Below are 21,319 nucleotides of genomic sequence, written 5' to 3' on the forward strand. Positions count from 1 at the left end.
AACCCCGGCATGCTTAAAACACCCTACACCCCTCAATTTCTAAATACACTCTACACCTTAACCTGTCCTCTTGATCTGGATCAAGAGTTTGATAGTTTCTAACACTTCTGTTTTTATTCATTTTAATCATTTTTGGATCTACTTTTCCATTTTTTTGCTCCATTTATAATCTATTTTTTTCCTTTCTGGTCTCCTGTCCATTAACTCAGTGTACATTCCCTGGCCTAGAGTCAGATGGCTTGCCTAGACCTTGACCTCTCCCAGTACTAAACTAGTAAAAGTGACTCTACCTCTGACATGTGGAGGATGGAGACTGGTCTGGGCTGGCTAGCTGCTTTAGGTGGCACCACTGACTAAGTTTCTCTCGAGGAAAAAATCCAGTTGCCACATCAAGTTCTACTTTTGTCAGACAGTGCGGGGGACACTAAACATCTCCCCTTATCAACCATCGCAGAAACTTTCAAGCATTCTACAAATATAAAAACTCACATTATATACAGAACTCTTTGGCTATTCAATTAGGGTTTACACATAAGAGTACAGTAGTGTGGACTCCAGAAGCCAACAGCATCCAATGCTTAACCATAAAAGTTCGTAGAGATGCTACCAAGCTAATATCATGCTCATGCCATAAACATATGCAGTTATAAGTTCAAATGTATTCACACTTTAGAGCATCAAGTAGGGATTTATCCAAGATCACTTGTAAAGGTTCAAGAATAAAATGGAAAAGAAAAATGGTCTTGCTTTGTCCAGACTATGTACAATCCATTATCTCAGTCTCTGCCCAACCCACTGAATCTCAAACAAAACTCCACAATATCCATTTGATTTTAGATTCTTGTTTATTCATCCTTGACTTAGATGTAAAGTCATATACGTTCCAAACTCTCCAAGTTTGGCTTGATCTATGGTATTGGAACTATTTCATCTGAATTTAGATCAACAGTCAATACTACAAGCTTAGTTTTTCCCAGCTCAGAGCTGTACATGATAGAAACATGGCGTGGTCACTAGGTGCAGCCCGCTAGCTTTTCCAGCCCAAACCCATAACATGCACTCCAGTCACACGCAGCTCTGCGCCAGAAATAGTAAATTGAGATTAACATTTGACTTAGCAGCATACTGGTTAAAAAAAATCTAAAAGACACTTAAATGTTCAGAAAATATTTCAAGTGGAAGAAATAAAGCAAAAACAAAAAACACAAAATAAGTAAAGCTAAGAGAATGGGACAGCAATGAGGAGTAAATGCTGTATCCATGGAGTAGTGAGTGTTTTCTTAATCCATAAGGTATCAAGGGAAAGCCAACTAGATCAAGCCCTTGCCTGGGCACAATGACCCAAACAGAAAAGGCACCTCATCTGGGCTCCAGACACTGGAGGAAGTGGAAGTCTTGCTCTGAAATCAGCGAGCAACTTATGGACTCATTTCCCTGCCCAACTGCTAAGGGAAGGCAGCATCTCATATACAGAAAAGGGCAAGAATTGGGCAGCAGCTTTGGCATCCAGTAGAACAAACCACCCCCCCCCCCCACATTTACTTGGTGCAATGCAAAACCTTAGTCCAGTCAAGAGCACGAAAAGGAAAGAACGAGGAAACAAGCCAAATTCTTCTCACATACTCTCGGGTACATTTGGAATCTAAAGCAGTGGGAGGAAGGAGCAACCCTGCAGTCATGACCTTGGATTCCCCTTGGTGTAAGAGCTAAAATGGTGCCTGAAGCCAAAAGGCAGTGGGTGCTGGAGTGGGGAAGGAGAGAAGGGAGAGAGGCTTAAAACTCCTCTGCTGCAAATGAAGGTTTTCTGACATATTGCACTGATGTTGAGAAAGCTAGAACACAAGCACCATAGAAAAGGGTGAGAAGTTAACCCTAGAAGGATTCCAAACTGAATGTCTGGATCATCAGCATAAGGACAATTCATCATTCCAAACACTAATAGATACACAAATGTTCCACTGTAAATGTGAAAGTAGGTAGTTGAGGTTCTCAGGGAGGGAGGAGGCTGCTGGATTCTTGACCAGTCTACGGTTGCTCCACAAAGACTGCCTTACATCTTGCCCTTTGGAGGGATGATGTTTGATTTGTTATGCAAGCTGTGAGTGTGGTATTTTCGGAGAGAGCCAGATGTAGCTAGAGGTGCAGGGAAGTCAGACTGGACAGATTTTTTGCAACTGTAATAAAAAAGGAACACACGATTGTTAATTTCTGTTGATATGCACTCAGCATTGAATCAATAAATAACAGGACACCAAACCTCAAACAGTCTGGCATCTTTAACTTTTTTTTGGATAATTTTTCCCCCCATCCTTCCTGAAGATACTAAGTCACAGCAGTGTTTCAGATCTGAGTTACCTCCATGAATCTCAGCCAAACCAGCATTCTTTTTATAGGAGTTTAGACAGTGAGTAATCACCACCATGTTCACTTATATCCACCCTTGACAACCATACACTGAACATTAACAACCAAGAGCAGAATCCTTGGCTGTTTCTTCTACCTTTCCCTTGCTTAGCAGCAGTGAGGGATTTCATAGCAGGCTCCGCCATTATCCTAATTAAGAGCAGCAGGATCTCTGGAGCTCTTCTACTTCCTGTGCTTCAGTTCCATTTTTGGTACTGCACTTGTGGACTGACCCCATGGGAGCATTTATAAGAAAACGGTTCTGTTCAAGGAGCAGCTCAGCATGATAGGGGATCAGAAAAAAAAAATGGTTGAAGTCATTGATTCTTGTGGACCAACTATGTTTTTCATTCTCACGGACTTCATTTTCTACCCCACCACCCCCCACCCCAGGTAGGGTTGCCAGCTGTCAATAAATGTATTCCTAGAGGTTTCATCACATGACTTGCCCCCACAGTTGGCCAACACATCCTTGTGATGCACTGCCTTCCTATGCCAATTGGAAAGCAAAAAAAAGATTTATTACCCAATTAGATCATGCTCAACTGTCAGCCAAACAGCCTTCCTCTCTTTGCCCCCGCCCCCACCCCCAAACTCCCAACAATTTCAATATTTTTATGTAAAAGTGAAATGTTCAAAGAAAATGACAAAAACAAAAAACACAATCTTTAATATGCCGATGGTTTTTCTCCAGGGTTGTACACAGCAGTGTCTTGGAGATTGATCTTCAATTACTGGGGACTCCAGGCCAATCCTGGATGGTTGGCAATGCTACCCCTGGGGTTTTACTGCAATCACCAGGAACTCATCAAAGACATCGAGAGAAAACTCATAGGAGCAGTAAATAAATTATTTCCACCACCACCCCACCACAATTTCTTTGAACACTTTTGCTTATTAGGTATAAAAAAAAGTTAAGAAAAGGCTGTTTGACAGCCAAGCATCATCCAACTGAGTTAAAAAGAGTGGGGTTTGTGTTTAATTTGGGAGGATAGTGTGCTATGAAGGTGGATGCATTGGGGACCAATGGTGAGAAAATGTTGGCCAGAGTATGTGAAAGGTAGAACTTCATGTAATAAAACCTCCAGGACCATTTCCAATAAGAATGAGCAACACAACGCTGTTTTCACTCTGTTTACTTAATCTATGAAGGAGTGAGTCACAACACCAGAGGTGAAAAAACAAAAAATCTCCCCCTTCTTGGGAAAAAATAGGATATAGGATTGGGACAATTCGTGAAGGGAGATTCTTGTCCACCATTGGGAGGTTACCCTGGATAGCCTGACATTATTCAACAACTCTGGACAGACACACACTCGTTTGCAGACCAGAGCTGAACCCTCACGGTATTTGACTTACCAAACCAAGGCTAGAATGGCCGCAAACATTGCCAACAGCAGGAAGAGCAGAATGGAAAGTATTGTCGTTATGACAACCATCCCCCCGGTGCGACGTACAGAAAAGTTGTCAATGCTATTGGGATCCTTAGCTGGAGATAAACACAGCAGAGAAAAAAGATTTAAAGCCTACTACAGGGATCTGTACAGCTCACACCCCCATCAGGCAAACAAACAGAAAATACCGAAAATACCCAACCAAACTGGCTCTAACCAAACTGGCTCTATACTGAAAACAATAATTCTTCAGTTCCCTTTTCCAGATGCTCATGGATCTTTGCTTTATTAAATGCAGGTTTTCAATGCTCTCAGTTTGTTTGGGATATAAGGATGGTGTGGGGAAAATGGCACTGAGGTGGAACATCAGCCATGATCCAGCTGAATGATTGGGCAAGCACATCATCCAGCTGAGTTATGAAGAGCCCGGTTTGCTTTTCAATTGTGAGAGGGGCTGAATGGCCTACTCCTGCTCCTATTTCCTATGTTCCTTTTGTATCCTCTGCAGAAAATTAAATATCACTTTAGCCACTTTTAAATGGGCTCCAACACAAGTGACTTTTGACTGTATGCCCCTCTTCCAGGGCTAAGTGTCTCTAGAGAGGGAGCACACAATGTCTGCTGGCACCATTGAGGCCTTCAATGCTCAGTGGGCACAGTGGGGACAGGGGGCTTCATTAACTCCTTTGATCACATGTTGGTTAATGTTTGTGAATCTCCTTTAAATTTTGTATTTTATTTTTGCAGTTTCCCTTTAAGGGGCTGCCTTTTAATTTGTCCCTTGATTTGTTAATTTAGTTTATTTGGTTTGACTCAAAAGGGTCACAAGTGACTTAGGAGTTGGAGACTAAAACGTCATTTGAAAGTCTGAAGTATATAGAATTTAAAAATAGTTTTGGGGGTGGGGTTACAGGAGAATACACCAGTACAACGAGCCAAATATCCACCTCCTGTGCTGTAACTTATCATTCTCTGAAAACTCTCCTTTATTGAATCCAAACTCAGGAACAGTTTTGAAATATTGATGCTGAGTTGCATTTAGTATGCGCCCCCGAGAGATGTGACCCAAACACCAAGCTGAGTGCCTTTTATGCAATCTCTCGGTTTAGTAAAGGCCGGTCCGTGCCAGCTAGTTTTGATGTGCGAAGCCCAAGAGCAGATCGACTCTGGCCAAGATTCCCAGTTCATAGATGTCTCCTGCACGCAGAACCTGGGCAGAATTTCACAGTCCCACCTTAGTCAATGGACTTTTGAATGACTCACCACATTATGCAGCCTCACCCCCACCACAATGGGGCCATAATTTCTGCCCTCGAGCTTAAAACAGAGGGCAAGGAGATAGGCAGTAAGAACAAGCCCATTAAAAACAGTGGACAACCAGGCAGCCTGACTACATTTTAAGTGTAGGGAATTCTGGTTGTGGTTACAGGGTAAATATCGGTAGATTATATGTTTACTACAAGTTAGATATAGGGCAGAATATTTTGCTGGTCGGGCAGATGCGCACCTGACCCAAACAAATGTAAAATGACATGCGATATTTCAGTTGGCAGGTGCGCTCAGGAGTCTGCAGCAAGGCCGCTGACAATTAAACAGCCTATTAAGGCCACTAAAGTCATAAAAAATTTTTTCGCTGCCCCAAATCAGCCAGGCTGCCTTTGGAATTTTTGCGAAATCTCATCCACGAACAGAATGAGGTTTCAGTGAATAGAAAAAAATTTTTAAAAGTTTTAAATTAATTTCTAACATGCCCCTGCTCATGTGACAATCACATAAGGGGACATGTTTTTAAATTCTTTATTTTTTTATTTTAAAAATATTCAGCTCTCATGGAGCTATTACTGTGCACATCCGTGCTCACCACCCCCCCCTCCCGCTCCCACCCCAGCAGCCCTGAGTACTGCAGCGCACAATTCACATTGGCTGGCTGGCCGGCCGTTAATTGGCCAGTGAGAAATCACAGTCAGGGCCTGATTTCCAGCAGTGGGCTGTTTCACAGCCACTCCCGCCAACCAGAAAATCCTGGCCTTAGGATATTAGGGAGGTACACCATATTACTACCAGTTGCCTATCGACTTATCACTGAGTTATTGTATTACTGCTGATTATGACAAGAATCTGAGCATTACTCAGTATTAGTAATCAGTGTAAATTTTGCGTTACTATTAGTTACTGGTGGAAACAAATTTCATCCCACGTCTTGCATCCCACTCCCCAGAATCACCGCCCCCAATTCTCTGTTTCCCCTCTTCACCTGCGCAAAACATTTTACACAAGATACTGAAATGATCCAACCTTTTTAAAGGAACCTGAAATGACATTCATGCAATCTGGCTTCACATGGTCCAAGCTCCAGAAATGCCTCCAACCAAAGTTGGCAACCTTGGTGCCTGTAGTCCCATGAGCAAAATCTATCTGCTTAACTCATTTTACCCTCTAATCACTAGCACACTCCTATTTACCGAAGAGTAAGGATTATCAGTCTCCATGACAACTCCATGCTTACCACTCAGTAGCTTGATATCTTCTGTAAAGTTTGTTTCCCCAATAATATTTGCAGTGGGGGAAGCTAGATCAGGATTAACCAAAACATACTTCATTCTAAAGAAGAAAATAAAAGGTTAGCCCCGAGTTAATAATATACATTCCTCCTCCCTACCCTTGGCCACAACCGACAATAGTTATTATAGTTGAGCAGAAGACATGATCAATTGCCCCTGACGAGGAACAAGAGTTCACACAGAAAAAGCAGGGCCTAACTTCCAGCCGCCATTTCCTGTGTCACTGTTGCTAAGTGGGGTTGTCCAATTTGATCCATAATTGGGCCCATCAAGTGGAGGGATATGAAGCTTCAGTGGGTTACAGTGCAGACCCTGAGAGCATAGGGGCCCCAGATTCGATCACTGGCCTGTGCTGAAGTGAGCGGATCTCGGCCTGAGCTTTATGCTGATGATCAATTGCCACTCTCACATCCAATAGGACTTGAGGAAAAGAACTGCATTCTACTCTGCTGGGCCCAATATTCACCAGAGTCTGGAGCAGCCAGCTGTCCCCATCACCTTCCTGCTGCTGGTCCCTGTCACTTCAGCCTAGCTGTGTTTGGAAGATCATCTCACGATTACTGTGAAAGACAATGGGCGGAATCATCCCAGATTTGCACTAAGTGTGGTAGTAGCCTGATAAAACAATTTTACCCACCCACAATGGCAGGTTTTCACACCTTGTCCCAAACCCACCACATTAATTATGTATTCCTGGGAAACACGCTGTCTCGATGGCAGGCGGGCTCTCATTTGCCCGCTATGCCATCACCTCACCAGGTGCCATATTTAAAGTCCAGCCGCGCACACACATCTCGGTGCTTCCAGCCCACCACTACTGCAGTGAAGATGCCCACGAAAGGCAAGACTGCAGCCCCCAGGTTTAGGGACGCATCACTGGAACGCCTTTTGGACACCATAGAGGCAATGGTGATCAGCGCCAATGTTGCACTCAAGAGGTTGGCCATCCAATGTAGGGAGGATGCACACGCACGCATGCGCACACGCACGCACGCACACACGCACCTTCCCCAGTACAGCTGTCATCCTGCAGACTCTTCCCTTGCCTGAAGCCACTTCTCCCCCTTCCCCAAGCAAGCCCTACAGCCATTGAAAAGCCACACATATGGCTGATCTGGTAGAGACCTTACCCATGAGCCCCCCTAAAAGTGATGCAGTGCTGTCTGTGGAGCCTGGCACTGGTGATTGAGTGCACTGACTGAAGCAAGGTAGGCAAACAAACCTTGAAGTCCTGAGTGAAGTGCAGCTCGCCAGGTTCACATCATTCATGTGTTGTTAAACACACCAGCACTTTTTCCCTCTGATGTGGGCAGACAATCCAGCAGGGGTGGGAGATAAGTCCAACAGGCAGGCCTAATAATGATATGCTGATGTATTGCAATCAGATTCCCAACGTCCAATGGTGGGGGGTGGGGGGGGGGGGGGGGGGGGGGGGGGTTGGAGTGGGGGGGTGGGGAGTGGAAATGGGGCCCACCATTGGTGGGCTGATCAGACAATCGTGAACTGGTTTCACACCGGTGCGAAACTGATCGCACCATATTGTCTGCTTGCACCACCGGACACGCCTGATGCCGGCTGGCATGGAAAAGCCCAGGCAGTTAGAGGCCCCATTACTTTTTTTGGTCGAGTTAATCAAAAATAGCAACCCTGGTCAACTTCATTAAAGAAAATGGAATCCCTTAACTGAATATCAGTGGCTTAACAGTATGTCCATCATCTAGCACAATAGCTGGAAACATTCGCTTTACTGGGTCTCCTACTCTCTCACATTCAGCATGGGGCTCAGGCGAGATCTCAGGATTGTTGAGCGTATATATTGGAAAACCCTGGTACTTGGTTTACTTTATCATCATGCTTTAGAACACAAGGAAAGGAATGGAGTGAGGCCATCCCAACGAGCACCGCATCAGTTAAAACCTGCTAGCTAAACTCAACAGGTCCCATAATTTTAAATGGAGGATTATTCACTCACTAGGAATATCTGGATAGTCTCATCTCCACAGTGATTATGTTGTTTTCTTTCACCTTGCAACATGAGTACACTCAACCGCAAGGTAAGATGCAAGGAGAAAAAGGGAAAGCAGCAGCAGAAAAATGATCCATTTCTGTCCTTTTGCTACCCTTGGGGCCTAAGTGGCAGCTGCATCTCCCATTTTGAACTGTGTTTCATGTTTTTATTGCAAGTGAGTGGTTTGCAACTGTCAGCCATGGTTTGTTGGCAATCACTCACTTATAAAAGTGACGCCTAAACACTCCTTCAACCAACCCCTGAACACTGATCAGTTGCTGATTGACACATTGCTGTTTGTAAATTGACTACAAATGTTTCCTATGTGACTATAGTCGGAGTTTTGCAGAGCCGGCAGAAATTCTGTTGCCTGGGCCGAAAGCAGGGGCAATGCCACTTCATCAGGCAGCGGGAGCCAGGGATACACTTTGCCTATTAAAGACGGCAGCCCCCCCCTCCCCCCCCCACCTCCAGAACCGTTGGCCCAACCAGAAAGCTGGCAACTCAACAGCACCAGTGCTAGCGGTGGGCATTGCTGGGGCTGCAACTTGAGAATAAAGGATGACCATGTGCCCTCGAGGATAGGTATGCGGGGTCTGGGGACGCTGGGGCCAGGTGAGGGGTTTGCTGATGTCAAGTACCTGCTGTTGGATAGCCCCTCCATGGGCCTGCCATAAAGGAGGGCCCCTCACCAAAAGGAGCCAGCTGGAGGCCACAAGAGTTTACCTAGTAGTCACCCCATGTGGCAGTGGGCCCTCCCGACATGAGCAAAAATAACTCTGGAGGCAGAAAGTGACCTTTAGTTGGCCACTTAAGTGAATTAATTAGGCCCCCTTTGGGCAGCCAATCTGCCACCTTTCCTGGAAAAATGGCAAGACATCAGGCATCTTCCCAATACATTGCCACGCCATTTTGCCAGCCTTCCCGCCTCCCAGCCTGTCGCCAATGGGCCCAAAAAATGTTAGCCCATATTTCAAAAGTACTTCATTGGTTGTAAAGCATGTTGGGACATCCTCATGCCATGAAAGGTGCTATACAAATGAAAACCGTCCTTTTATACCCATACTGAGAGACTTTATATCTATTGTTACTTGCTTAAAACATATGCGTTAGCATTTACTGCTGTCCATAATAAAAAAAACCTAACTGATGACCATCTCTTGTGGCTGGTCTTACCTGAACGTCCCACCAGCAGGTAGTGGAGCATTGCAATTCGAAGTTGTACAGGGCACTTCTGAGCCAACTCGCAAAGTTAAGATTTGACCAGTGGCAGGAGGACAAGGATAATTACTTCTTTTTGTTTTGAGAGTGAAGTAAAAACCATTTGATCCACTGAAAGCATCTCTGTAGGTAAACATCGAAGGATCCAGAAATCTATTTTTATCATTCTCAAACTTTGAAACTCCTAGGTTTAAACAGGAATGAAATTAGTCACTTCATCTGCAACACAGGATTCACACCACAGGGAGATAACTTTTGATTCAAACACGTGCTACAGTATGAACCATTCAGGAAACAGATTATGTTCACCATCCAGTTCGTGCTTCCATTCACTTCAATCATTTGAAGTTCATTCAAGATTCAAAATTGGGTAGACGAACAAAGGGATCTAGGAGGTACGCATTGACAACACAAATTTATTTTTTTTTTAAAACTCTTTCATGGGATATGGGCATCACTGGCAAGGCCAGCATTTGCTGCCCATCCCTAATTGCCCTTGAACTGAGTGGCTTGCTAGACCATTTCAGAGGGCAGTTAAGAGTCAACCCCATTGCTGAGGGTCTGGAGTCACATGTAGACCAGACTGCGTCCAGATGGCAGATTCCCTTCTCTAAACGGCAATAGTGAACCAGGTAGGTTTTTAATGACAATCAACGATAGTTATCATTGTCACCATTATGGAGACTAACTTTACATTCCAGCTTTATTAACTGAAGTCAAATACCAACAGTTGCCATGGAAGATTTGAAACTCTGTCCCCAGACAATTAACCTGGGCCTCTGGATTACTACACCACCATCTCCCCTTTTAAAAGTAGCGATGCAATTTAACAAGACCATCACAAAGTTCAAACAAAATTTAAACAAAATTTGCAGAGGAATAGAATTAAAAAGGTTATGCTAAACTCGATTAGGCCATATTCGGAGCGCTGTAAACCATTCTGGTCTACATATCACAAAGGATGTCAAACCACTAGAAACAATACAAACGGGATTTACAAGAATAATCCCAGAAATATGATGTAAAACACCATTCATTCCAGTGAGAGCATTTAAAGATTTAGAAGGCTGATAGCAGAACCGAGAGGTTAGGGATATCAGTAAAGACTGAGCAGGCTTGGGCTCTTTCCTTTATAAAAGAAAAGGCTAATAGGTGAGTTGAAAGAGGCCTTTAAAACTAAGGCGCAATAGGGTAGACACAGAAATGTTTCTAATTTTTTTTCAAATATTTGTGCAGGATGTGGACGTCACTGGCTAGGCCAGCATTTGTTACACATCCCTTAGTGTCGAGGGGCACTCTAAAGCTTGGGGCAGGCACTCAAGCTTGGGGCAGCTGCCGCAAAGACACAGTGAGGAAAGGCCATCATCTAAGGCCTTTCAGCCACAGTAAACTGAGGGGCCCTCAGACTGTATGTTTGACATGTAGCAAACCTTGTAAATATTAATTGTAATTACAAATGTAATGAGTAACATACAGTATTGAAGAAACTGATTTGGTTTGCACATTATGCAATGTCAACTTTGAATATAGTTTTATAAATTCTATGAATGAAGTATATTTTTGGGGAAAAAAAACAATTCTCTTTAAAAACTTACCTCTTTAACCAAGTTCTCAGTGACACCTCCCTGTTGCCCACCCCTAATTGCCTTCAAGAAGGTGGTGGTGAGCTGCCTTCTTGAACTACTGCAGTCCAAATGGTGTAGGCACAACCACAGTGCTGTTAGGGAGGGAGTTCTAGGTTTTGACCCAGGGACAGTGAAGGAACGGTGATATATTTCTAAGTCAGGATGGCGTGCGGCTTGGAGGGGAAACTTCCAGGTGGTGGTCCCATCTATCTGCTGCCTTCGTCATTCTAGGCAGTAGAGGTCATGGGTTTGGAAGGTGCTGTCGATGGTGAGTTGCTGCAGTGCATCTTGCAGATGGGTACACACTGCTGCTACTTGTGGGGGATTTCAAAACTAGAGGGCATCAATATAAAAACAGGCATTAATAATCCAATAAGAAATTCAGAAGAAACCTCTTTCCCCAGAATGGTGAGAATGTGGAACTTGCTACCACTGGGTGTAGATGAGGATGCCAATAAGGGGAAGTTAGCCAAGTCTGTGACAGATAAGAAAAAAAAACACTATCTGGCTATTTAAGCACTGCAGTGTTATCACTAGAATGTACTGCTGGACATGTAGAACTTCTGTACCATGTCCATTTAAGTGGTGAAAGCAGCCAGCAGCACAAATAGATTCCATCTTTCCAAACGTGTGTGTCCAGAGGAGGGTAGGGGTGGGGTTATCTTCAGCTCTACTAACTGCTGCGGAGCACCAATGATGGCCATGGTAGTGCTAGAAGCAAATTGAGATGACAGACTAAAGGTTTCACGCAAGAAAGTCTATTTTTCCCGACAACATATTGATATCACCCTGACTCTATGCAGAACACAACATGCACATCTTCCCTCCCTCCAAACAGTGCATAAAACCTAGCAAAGTTTCAACCAATTGCACTTGAGAGTAATCTTTTTTAAAACAGGAATGCCATTATCTCCTTACCCATCTACCTTGTGGTGTGAAGACACATTCATTATTTATTCAAGCTTGCAATTAATTTACATCATAATGCCAATTCCAGAACTAAGGCTATGTTCTCACCAGCTCCCCTAACTAGGCAAAAGTGGGCAAAGCCAGTTACCGTGTAGGGTCATTTCCAAGGAAAAGCAGCTTCAGAGTTAACAGAGAAGCACTTACCTGTTGAATTAGCAACAACCAACCAGACATCACAGGCCATACACTGCTGTTCGGTGGAATCAAACACACAGTGTGGCTGTTGAAGAGCAACTGTTGTTTGAGTGATTTTCCCAGCTACCCTGCTTCGCAAAATTTCAGGGACATAAGTGACTCTTTCTGGAACTGAAAAGAAAAACCCAAATGAACACAGTATTCCGCTGCATTCAGTCAGCACCACCAGGTCAAAGATGTTCAGTAAATCTTAGTAACTCATTACACCCAAACCGAAATAAAGTTCCTTATGATATTTTTCCAGTAAGTGTGGGTGGAATGTAACTCATTCTCTGGCTAGGGCTTCCCATACACACTTGTATTCCCATCATCACTAAGGTGAAGGTGCAGTTGAGAAGCTTTTCTGCATCTCAGAACCTAAACAGGCTCCACCTGTCTCTTTTCCTCAAATGTAAACAACTAAATATTCTCATTATTAAAGATGTGTTATCCTTATTTCCTGTCTTTCCCTTTTTTCTTCCCTACAAGCCAGTTAGTCCAACATCAGTTGTTGGAAAAATGTGATGATCTATTATTAAGGAGGTCTTAATATGCTTAGAAAGCACAGTATGATTAGAACAAGTCAACATGGTTTTACTAAAAGGAAATAATGTCTAACAAATCTGTTAGGTTTTTCGAGGATGTAATTAGTTGGGTAGATAAAGAGAAGTCAGTAGATGTAGTACACCTGGATATCCAAAAGGCATTTGATAAGGTGCCACACAGTTTAATAGGCAAGATAAGGGCTTACAGAGTTGATGGTAATATATTAGCATGGATAGAAGATTGGTTATCGGGTAGAAAAGAGTGGGCATAAATGGGCTCTCTCACGTTGGCAGGCAGTGAATAGTGGAGTGCCACAGGGATCAGTGTTGGGATATCAGCTATATACAATCTATATTAATGACTTAGATAAAGAGACAGACAAAGAATAATATATCTAAGTTTGCTGATTATACCAAGCTAGGTGGAAAGATAAGCTGTGGGGGGAGGATAGAGAGATGCTACAAAGAGATGTAGATCAGTTAGGTGAGTGGGCAACAAGATGGCAGATGGAGTTTGATATAGAGAAGTGTGAAATTATTCATTTTGGTCATAAGTATAGAAAAGCAGATTTTTTTTTTTTAAAAAGGTGTTAAATTTATTAGGTGATGGTCAAAGAGACTTGTGTGTGCTCATACAAGGAACACAAAGTTAGCATGCAGTGCAGGAAGCAGTTAGGATGGCATGTTGGCCTTTATTGCAGGGGGATTGGAGTACAGGAATAAAGAGATCTTGTTACAATTGTACAGGGTTTTGGTGAGACCACATCTGCAATAGTGCACAGAGTTTTGGCCTCACATTTAAGTAAGGATATACTTGCATTGGAGGCAGTACTGCAAAGGTTCATTAAATTAGTCCATGGAATGAGGGGGTTGTCCTATGAGGAGAGGCTGAGTAAACTGGGCTTATACTCTAGAGTTTAAAAGAATGAAAAGCAATCTCATTGAAACCTACAAGATTCTAAAGGGGCTTGAGGGCAGACACAGTTTGTTTCTGCTGGTTGGGAATCTAAAACACAGGGGCAGTCTCAGGATAAGGGGGTGACTATTTAGGACTGAGATGAAGAGAAATTACTTCACACAAAGGATTGTAAATTTTTGGAATTCTCTATCCCAAAGGGTTGTGGATGGCTCATTATTGGATACATTTAAATCTGGGATAGATAGATTTTTGGTCTCAGGGAATCAAGGGATGTGGAGAGTGGGCAGGAAAGTGGAATTGAAGCCAAAGATCAGCCATGATTGTATTGAACGGTGGAGCAGGTTTGAGGGGCCAAGTGGTCTACTCCTACTTCTTGTGTTCTTCTCCTGATGATTAATAGTGGTTCCCTCCTTATCCAAAGATGCTGGCTCATCCGAGGGTGTGACTTCAAGAAAGTCATAAGAACTCCCCTGCCATCCTCCCGACTCGGATCCTAGGACCTCGCCACAGCCAGCAACCCACCGGCCTCAGCTCACAACCCTGGGGCTTAGCCCAGTTTGCAGGTCACTCTCCCCTTCCCATTTACTGCAATGTGGCCTCACCAATTTAGAAATGAATGAAAAGAACAATTAGTTGTGGCAGGAATGTTGACAAGGACACCTCAGCTCCTCAAATAATGCCATCTGGTAGAGCAGCTGCTTCATCTCCCTGGTTGAGCATGCAGAAACATCTGACAATGCAGCATTCCCTCAGTCTGGCACTGCCTTGTTAGGTTGAGAATATGTGCTCAATATTTGGCATTGACCATAAAACTTCCTGATTTAGAGGCAAGGGTAATATAAATGTGTCAGCCTGGGCTCCATGGTAGTAGACTTTCAGAGACTTGAGCAGACAATCTAGGCTTCAGTGTAATGCTGAGGGAGTGCTGCACTGGTGGAGGTGTCCTCTTTCAGGTGAGATTTTAAACTGAGGTCCCATCTGCCCTCTCTGAACATGAAAGGTAGGATGGCATTTTTTCCAAAGACCACCAGGGGAATTCTCCTGTTGTCCTGGCTAAAAATTAACCTCAGTCAAAACCCGATTAGTAATCTTGTTGCCATTTGTGGGACTTTTCATGGGTGCAAACTAGCAGCCACAATTCCGTAAAAGTGACCGTACTTCAAAAATACCTCATTTGCTGTAAACCCCTTTAGGACATCCTGAAGTTGTGAAAGGCACTATAAAAATGTAACTAAACCAAACTGAAACAGGAGTGGGGAAAAACACAATACACAAAAAAACTGCTAGGCCTTTATAACCCATTACATGGTGAAAATTTCTTGTTTAACAAGTTCTAAAAAGCTCCACTGAAAGGAAAGCAAAATACTGCAGATGCTGGAAATCTGAAAATAGAAAATGCTAGAAAAACTCAGCAGGTCTGGCAGCATCTGTGAAGAGAGAAACCAAGTTAACCTTTTGAGTCAAATATGACCCTTCCACATTTGGCTTGAAGCACATTATATTCTACATGACTGGTTTGTTTAGTACTTAATGCAACAGTATTATGATACAGGAGGGAAAGATATGAGGTGCATGCGTTTTTATTTGACCTTGAACAATACAAGGCTCTCTTACACACTTCAAAGTTAAATGCCCAGGTCGCTAAAGACAAAATCTCTGAATTTCTTTTATGTTCAGACATGGGCATCGCTGACGAGGCCAGCATTTATTGCTTATCCTGAACTTGCCTCGAGGTGGTAGTAGTGAGTCATAGTATATCCACAGTGCTGATAGGGAAGGATTCTCCCCCCACAAAAAAGTTACAAATACAACTGCCCTAACTCAATCACACTTCAATAAAAGTTAAACATGTGGAAATTTCAATCACATGCTAATAGTGTACCACTAGGTGTAAGGAGAGGTGGTGATTAATGCTGGAGTTTGATTCACTGGACTCCACAACATTTTTCTATCTCACCCTGTCCATCAGCTTGCCCTCAAGTTGCTAAACTGTTACAAGTATCAGTCCACAATGCCTGATTATTTTACACTCCCTGTCAAACTCAGATACGATCATGTATAAAAGGGATCCGATCATAAAGATGATCGAGGAGGAAGACCATTCAGCACTCAAGCTCATGTATCCATGGGATACTACAGTCCGCCATCATGGTATCTAATTATCACTTGAAAAATTTCAAGAGTTTTTGCCTCTGCTGGTCCACCCTTGAGCCCATTCCATGCGTCAGTCTTTGAGGGAAGACATGCCTGAGCATGGACACTATTTGGTCCATGTAGTCAGGATCCCTGTCCCTAAGCACTATCTGGTGACAGACACATGGAAGTGACTCTGAACTTACCTTTTGCCAGTTTGTGCCCATACCCCCTTGTCCTGCAGCCATTGTTTAACCTGATAGCGCTCATGATTAACCTTTTCTGTTCTAATATCTTACACAACTCTACAAGGTGACCTTTTATTCACCTCCTTTTAAGAGTGAAGAGTCAGATTTTCTCTAACCTAGTAATATGAGGGGAATGTAACTATAGGGAGCATGAAAAAAAGGACAAAGTAGCATTAAAGCATTGAAGGACTTTGAAAGCTCAACTGTTGCTTTGCAGCAATAGGAAGTGTTCTTTTAAGATGGGAAAGGCTGATGTACTGATACTGGGTACCAAAGCATTGGGTTTCCCAACCTCGACACCCATCCTGATTACAAGATCTTTACATCAAACTCTTGTAATAAGCTTCCTGTACAATAAACTATTGTATTTTTCCAAATCTCTATAATCCACCCTTCCCCATTAGATCACTTTCCATGGTATTCACATCTCAACAGAATTCTCCTCCAGTTGGAAAAACAACCTTGCTAGACCTTACTAGTTTGTGCTAATACAGTTCAGTCCTCATTCTATGCTGAGCTAGCAAACCACAGCAGACGTAGAAACACTGCTTGGTTATGGAGCTGGGGAAAACAATCCTGCAGGATTTCTGCTCCGGTCACCCATGCTGGAAAATGCATGTGTAAAATGACAAGGCATGGCTAGGATGCCCCTTAGAGTTGAATAGTATTCTGGCACTGTCTAAGCTCAGGCATGAAAAATGACTACATGGCATGTGGGTGACGTTGCAAAGGGTGATAATGCATGCAGTTGGACCACAATAAGAGTCAGTGCTCCCAGGGGAGAAAGGGGAGAATAGTTAAGGAATTTTCTTGGAGCTGCTCCCACTTCGTTATGGTTAACTTCACCAGGAGGGCAGCAGAAACCCTTGTATTATGTTTGTAAACCGGCTTTGTGCCATGATCACAGTAAAGTTACAACAGTGTAGACAAGTGTCTTGTGGGGTATTATGATCTGGAAGTGTCTTGGCTGAATCACACAAATAAAAAGTTAAACAGGCAGAAATTCCAGATAAAAGGTAACAGAAATAACAAGCCAACAGCCTCTAAAATGTCTACATACCACAAGGACTCAAGTGCATTCAGGTACAAACTGAGACACCACACACACAACCATATTCCTACGTGACACCACCATATTTCCGAATCTCATTATTTAAGAACAATTAGTTTTGCAGAGGAGATTTACAAGAATGATATCGGGGTGAAAGAATTTAGTTATGTGGCAACATAAGAGAACATGGGATTTTTTCCCCCCTACAACAGAGATGGTGCAGGTCAGATTTAATAGAGGTGTTCAAGATTGTAAGTAAATAACGGGAACCTGTTTCCAGTGGTCAGAATGATCAGTAACCAGCAGACACCCAATTTAAGATAATTGGCAAAAGAGGCAAGATGAGATTTTATGTGGGGCGTTATGATCAGGAATGCACTGCCTGAAAGGGGATTGCATAATAACTTTCAAAAGAATTGCATAAATACTTGGAAAGAAATTGCCAAGGTTGAGAGAGAAACAGTAGGGGTTGGGGGATGTTGGGATTGCTCAGATGGCTCAAAAAGCTGCTACTGACCCAATGGACTGAATGGCCTTTCTATACTCCGAGACCCTGTACAGATTAAAGTACACGTGGGTTCCACTAGAGAAAGCAATTAATGGGCCCCAAGAGAAAGCATTGGTATTGTAAGCAATATTTATATTGCTTTTGGTTTGATTCAGGAAAAGCAGCAACCATAAGGCAAGTACCCTTTGTTTCCACAAGTGTCCACCAACAGGGGGTCTGGAAGGAAATTTCAAGAGGTCTGCAAAATTCAACTTGGGAACTCAAGAGCAAAGCACACATGACCAGAACACCCCAGATGTGCTGACTAGTGAACAGCGCTGAGACAAGGTGTGCCCACAGGTGGCAGTTTTGATCCCCAGTTTTATAAAGTCAGTCTCAATGGGTTTCAGAGGCCAGCACCCAGCTTCGTGATACCATTCCAGTATGACTGGATACCCCTTTGCCCCACACCAGCCTAAATGAAGCACCCAAAATGAACTCTTGCGGGCGCAACAGTTGGAAAGCCATCTTTTCTCTTACCACTGACACTCAGTCCAGTCACATAGGTTGGTACAGCCCTACCAACCCTTTCATCTTCTATTGACCCAGAGGAGATGCAATGTTTCAACCTGAAGTTCAGAGCACCAGCCCCGGTCTCTGCAGCCCAGCAGTGGAGTTACAGTTTCATCCTCTTCCTCTGTTCTTTTGGTGCCACTGCAGTCAAATAGCATGAGGTAGTGTCAGCACTTTCCAATGAAGCACTTGCTGAGGAAGCAGACTCAGAACTCCAGAATAAAACACATCTAACCAGACCATGAGAAAAATCGGAGAAATCCACTATGGGAACTGATTAACCAAGGTAATTCCAGGCCCCCACAGGCAGAGGGCAGCTTTTTCTCATCAGGAAGGCAATTTTGTTAACTATTCCACATTCAGCCTCTGAAAATTATTCCCAGATTCTGGGATAACCATTTCTCCTCTCCTCCCCCTCCCCCCACCCCCCCCCCCCATAACTAATTTCAGCAATATTTTGCTTTATTATTTTGCTTCCTTTTGGTTAACCATTTCCTATTTGGGACTTGGTCTCTGCTGTTATTTTCCATTTCAGTTCATGATTTTCAAGCATTAACTAGTTTTTGCAGCTTTTGTTTACCACTTCCTTGTTTTTCACTTACCCATTTCCCCTTTTGGATACAGTTAAATTATATTATTTTCAACTTTTTGGTTAATAATTTCTCCAATTTTTGGTTAATCTTTCTTGGTTACCTATTTCTCTTTTGGGACTTGGTCCCAGAATGCATTCTTTGACTTTTTAAAATCAACTGTGACTCATTTTTATCAGATACCTCCACGCCTTAACAAGATTGTTGCTCAGCCCATCAACAAGCTTCACATTAACAAAGCTATACAATGAAACATATATTAAAGTTTTATTCAGAAAAACCCCTTGAGAATCTTGAGAGGATTGGTGGAATTTAAATATGGTGGGGAGGCACAGAAAGAAAAACATTGAGAAGCCCTGGTTTACACCTTGAAGCCAGGCTTCCTCAGCACAACAACATTTTAGCCCCATGGAAAACAATTGTGCCATTGGGATAAGGAAGATGGATTTAGGGGTGTATCCTTGAAGCTGCCTCGTGGATGCTGTTCTGTGGAATCCAACAACTTTTTATTCATTCACAGTACGCTAGCATAGTTGGCCAGGACAGCATATCTTGCTCATCCCCAATTGCCATTGAGATGCTGGTGGTGAGCACTGCCTTCTTGACTATAAAGAAGTGGCGTATAGGTTATTTCAGAGGGCAGTTAAGAGTCAACCCACATTGCTGTGGGTCTGGAGTGACATGTAGGCCAGACCAGGTAAGGACGGCAGATTTCCTTCCCTAAAGGGCATTAGTAAACCAGATGGAGTTTTTTTTTTGGTTAAACAACAATCCAGTTTATTTAATTAACTGAATTTAAAGTTCCCTTGTAGGAAGGGAATTCCTATCTTCCGATCATTAATTCGGACCTCTGAGTTACTAGCCGAGTTAAAGGACCACTCTCGGTCATAGTGTCGATAGCACACTCCTGACTTCAGTCATATATCCTGAAATCCAGTTATTTCAGTGCCTTATCTGATCAGGACTCGCGAGCCATTTGGTCTTCAGTACTCTCCCCAAACATAGACTGCAAACTAGAGGCAGGATGAAAGCAAAGAACTGCGGATGCTTTCCAGTTATTTCTATAGAGGCAGCATGGGATGGTTCTGACTCTCATTACAGTGCAAGGTGTAACTCGAAACTCAGCTGATCCCAGAGTAAAGTGTGGCGAGGCAATCTATAGGAGAGACCCTAGTTCCCAACGAACTGTTCCCAGACTGTGGATCACAAGAGTTTAAATCCATTGAAAAATACTTTCCAAACATATTACACTTGTAAATGCAAATACACGCTTAACAGTAAAACAATTAAAGCCAGCCATAAATTAGGAGTAAAATCACTTGAAAGAAAATAACAGGGATTCTGTAAACGGATGAACGATTTTATGCGGTTTAAAGAATGTGAACCGCAGTGTCCCAGATTAACAGTTTGGAAGTTATGGGGATGGCAGGAGAGACACTTCATTCTCCACCTCCCTCACCCCGACAGTGATTTGGAAAATAATTTATTAATAAGACCCAGTCACACAATTAAAAACTTAAACAGCACATCAACCGACTAAACAAAAAGACAATTTCACAGGAGCAGTAAAAAAAAGTGCAAGAAACTCAGACTGAAATTTTTCCTGATTTTAACCCCAGCCCCCCACCCCCCCAAGCCCCGGTAATACTTCAGGAAAGATCCCTTGACATTATTTCAGATATCCTGGATAATTGGGTTCATTTTACCTCCATTGCCAGTACCGCACAAGACGCACAGCAGCACAAATTGGACAAGTGGTTTCATCTCTTTCACCTCGCTGCTCCTCGAACTAATCCCTTCTGCGTCAGTGCGGCTCGCTCAGGATCTTTTGATAATTCCTCTTGTCGATTGTGGCCGAACGAGTCGGACCTGCTCTGAGAGCTGTCTCTCCCCAAAGGTGTGGTTTAACGGCAATTAACCAAAACAAAGTGATACACACGAAAACCAAACCCTCAATTTTCAGGACTTAATATCTTTTTTAAAAAATTAATTCCGCCAACCCTATTCCTGTGATAGACTCTATCTGTCAATGTCAGCAATTCAAGTCGAACAATTTTACTTTTGAATGTTACTGCAATAATTATTCAACGATTGGCAATCAATTTGAAGCTGACGCAGATAATTTTTAGTGTCCGCTGGCTCTAAAGAGAATATAAGATCTTCATTACACAAGCCAGGAACAATCATTATTAATAACCAATCTTTCTCCAATGACAGCAAGTTAAGCCCTCCCTATTGGACTGCCTAATGAGTCCGGTTTAGATTGTAGTCACAAAACAGATCCTTATTAATATGAAAAGGGTATTTGCAATTTATATTGATAGAATTTAGATTCTATTATCCTCTAGCCTTTCCCCCTGAATCACTTTCCATGCACTTTAATTAATAACCACTCCTCATATTTGGTTGAGAATGCTG

General features: G+C 43.0%; 1 protein-coding gene across 1 annotated transcript; it reads right to left on the minus strand.

Annotated features, from left to right (window-relative positions):
• Positions 1 to 826: 826 nt before the first annotated feature.
• upk3b (uroplakin 3b) lies at positions 827 to 21,056 on the minus strand. The gene is made up of 6 exons (XM_041198376.1): positions 20,608 to 21,056; positions 12,326 to 12,487; positions 9,543 to 9,771; positions 6,304 to 6,398; positions 3,763 to 3,892; positions 827 to 2,174 (listed from the first exon to the last, which is right to left on the minus strand). Exons 1-6 carry the CDS (start codon positions 20,663 to 20,665, stop codon positions 2,051 to 2,053), a joined length of 798 nt encoding a protein of 265 aa, XP_041054310.1. The 5' UTR covers positions 20,666 to 21,056; the 3' UTR covers positions 827 to 2,050.
• Between the last annotated feature and the right edge of the window lie 263 nt (positions 21,057 to 21,319).

The sequence above is a fragment of the Carcharodon carcharias genome, chromosome 10 (assembly GCF_017639515.1).
Source record: "Carcharodon carcharias isolate sCarCar2 chromosome 10, sCarCar2.pri, whole genome shotgun sequence".
NCBI lineage: Eukaryota > Metazoa > Chordata > Chondrichthyes > Lamniformes > Lamnidae > Carcharodon > Carcharodon carcharias.